Genomic DNA, 2,224 nt, shown 5'->3' on the forward strand with positions numbered 1-2,224 from the left:
TTCGTCAAGTTTTGTTTCGTTGATTGCCAGAATATCAACAGAAAACTCAGAAAGAAGGACTCTAAGTTCGTCAATACGTTTGACGAGACTGTTAATGTTCAAACAGGCCATTTTAAAACCACGCTTTGCTGGTAAAAAACTAGACGCATTGGAAAGACTCGAATTAACAGCATGTACTTCGTTTTCAACTGATTCTGGCAACGTTAGAGACACAAGAGAATTATCAGCAATATCGGCATTCATGGAATTAGGAAATCAATTACATCGTAAGAAATTTACAAAATTCTTTTGCAATAACTCGTTACCTTCCCTATTAAGGTGCAGGCCACCTTTGTTAAGTCCATTTGAAGTGATGAGTTTCCAATTATTTTGCTTGCAAAGTTGTTTTAGACGTTTGTTGACCGCTTTAACTGCGTCGCTGTAATCATCATTCCTAGCAATAAGTTCAGATAGAACTATTTCAGACTCGGAAGCAACCTCAACTTCTCTGGCCAATTCGATAATAGCATCTGCGACGTCGTTCGGTGTAGATGATTTCAGATCGTTGGTCCCCACGTGAGGACAAATTTGATCAGGCTTTTTTTCAATTGTAGGGACAACATGCGAACGCATGTCGCGAATTGTAGCTCCAGGGAACGGCTTAACGACAACCCGGTGTCCAACAGCTTTGGCTAGTTTTATTCCCTGAACATTCTTTATAATGGAGTCTCCAACGATGACTGTAGTCCGGTCGTCGTTCGTTTTTTGAGACGCAATGCCAGTAGATTTACCGCCCGACATCTTTTTTCCATTTGGCATTTGACGCTCCCTCCTTTTGTTTCTGGGCATTGTCTTGTTATCACGTACTGTCTCCCAAGGGTTTTCTTCTTCATGCAAATTTTGCTCCTTGAAGTCTTCATTTTTACCATTACGATATTTAGTTTCATTGACAAATTCGTTGTTTAAAAGCCTTAGGGCAGTCATTAAACTTTTATTCTCGTCTTGAATAGATCTTGCTTCACGCTTTAAAGAGTCGTAACAATCTTCCACGTCGCGAAGTCTCAGTTTTAGGGCGTTGTTTTCTTCTTGAAGCTTAGTCAGTTCGCAATTTGAAGACAGATTGGGCTGTATCTGTCGCGACGAATTAGCTTTCATCTCTTTCACTTCTTTCTGTAAATCTAACAGAAGGGGCAGGCATGGGCAGTTCTCGGGGTAACTGATTTCATCTCGTACGGTACACAGTGGCGGAATATCAGTTTGGTCAGATACCGCACTCGTTTTCTGGCTAATACTTTGTAAAGATGACTTCAATCGGGAAACCAGAATTTGCTTGTTTCCCTTTTTTGATAGCTTCCTTTTACCAAGCTCGTCTTTCAGTGCTGAGATGGTTAGATTCTCAATTTCTTTCTCAGTTAGAGGAACTATCTCGTCCTTGAACACGGAGGTACAAGACTTTGTGTTGCCGCCATTCCTGCCATGACTGTTCAGACTGTTGACCGGCAACGAAGATAATCCCGGTCTAGTATCTTGTTTATCATGAGTAAAATACTCCCTCGTTGGTGGTCTCCAGATATCCGGCAACGAAACAGATCTTTGTAAAATGCCTGGGGCAAAATTTGCTTTGATAGTCGGAGCTTCAGAAACACGTCTTGCCTCCATCACGTCACACTCACACTATAGCATTTAGACGTCGAGTAAAACTCACCTTTCGTATGTCAAAAGGTCGCAATCTTGAATCTCATGAGACGATGGCGTTCTCAATTCGAGGAGTTTTAGCTCATTGCGAACGACTCGAACTCATCTCTGCAGGTCTCTCCACCGCTGTGATAATGTTTTGACAGCCATCACGTGAAGAAATTGCTGCTTGCACGTGTTGACCTTTCGAAGATCACCTACATCCAGGGAACTCTGGGTAATTTTGGAAGAAGAATTCTCGCCATAAAGTTTGAACAGACTCCCAGATTGCGGTTGGGGGCTCTGCTTGAGCCCGCAATAATTTCTCGGTGCCGTTACAATTGTTGTTTTTTTTTGCACATTCTATATAGCATTCTTTATCGGACCATCTGCTGAATCTTTCCTCAAACGAAGACGTGTTGTTGAGAAGACGGAGAAATCCTGTGTGCTTCCCACTGCAATTACGTACTAGTAAGTGAGGTAACGTTCTGAGGAGAGGGGAGGGGAGGGCGTATTTCATTGATTTTATTCAAGCTAAGTCACTTCCAACGTTGCAATAGGCCGTGTCAAG

General features: G+C 42.4%; 1 protein-coding gene across 1 annotated transcript in view; it reads right to left on the minus strand.

The window, feature by feature from the left end:
- LOC138055426 (uncharacterized) overlaps positions 1–1,638 on the minus strand; it is a 4,944-nt gene extending 3,306 nt beyond the window's left edge. Inside the window, exon 1 of the mRNA XM_068901365.1 lies at positions 1–1,638. This exon is cut by the window's left edge and continues 3,306 nt beyond it. Coding sequence (XP_068757466.1) covers positions 256–1,638 — 1,383 coding nt within the window. The 3' untranslated portion in view covers positions 1–255.
- Between the last annotated feature and the right edge of the window lie 586 nt (positions 1,639–2,224).

Source organism: Montipora capricornis, chromosome 7 (genome assembly GCF_036669925.1).
Source record: "Montipora capricornis isolate CH-2021 chromosome 7, ASM3666992v2, whole genome shotgun sequence".
In the NCBI taxonomy this organism is placed as follows: Eukaryota; Metazoa; Cnidaria; class Anthozoa; order Scleractinia; family Acroporidae; genus Montipora; species Montipora capricornis.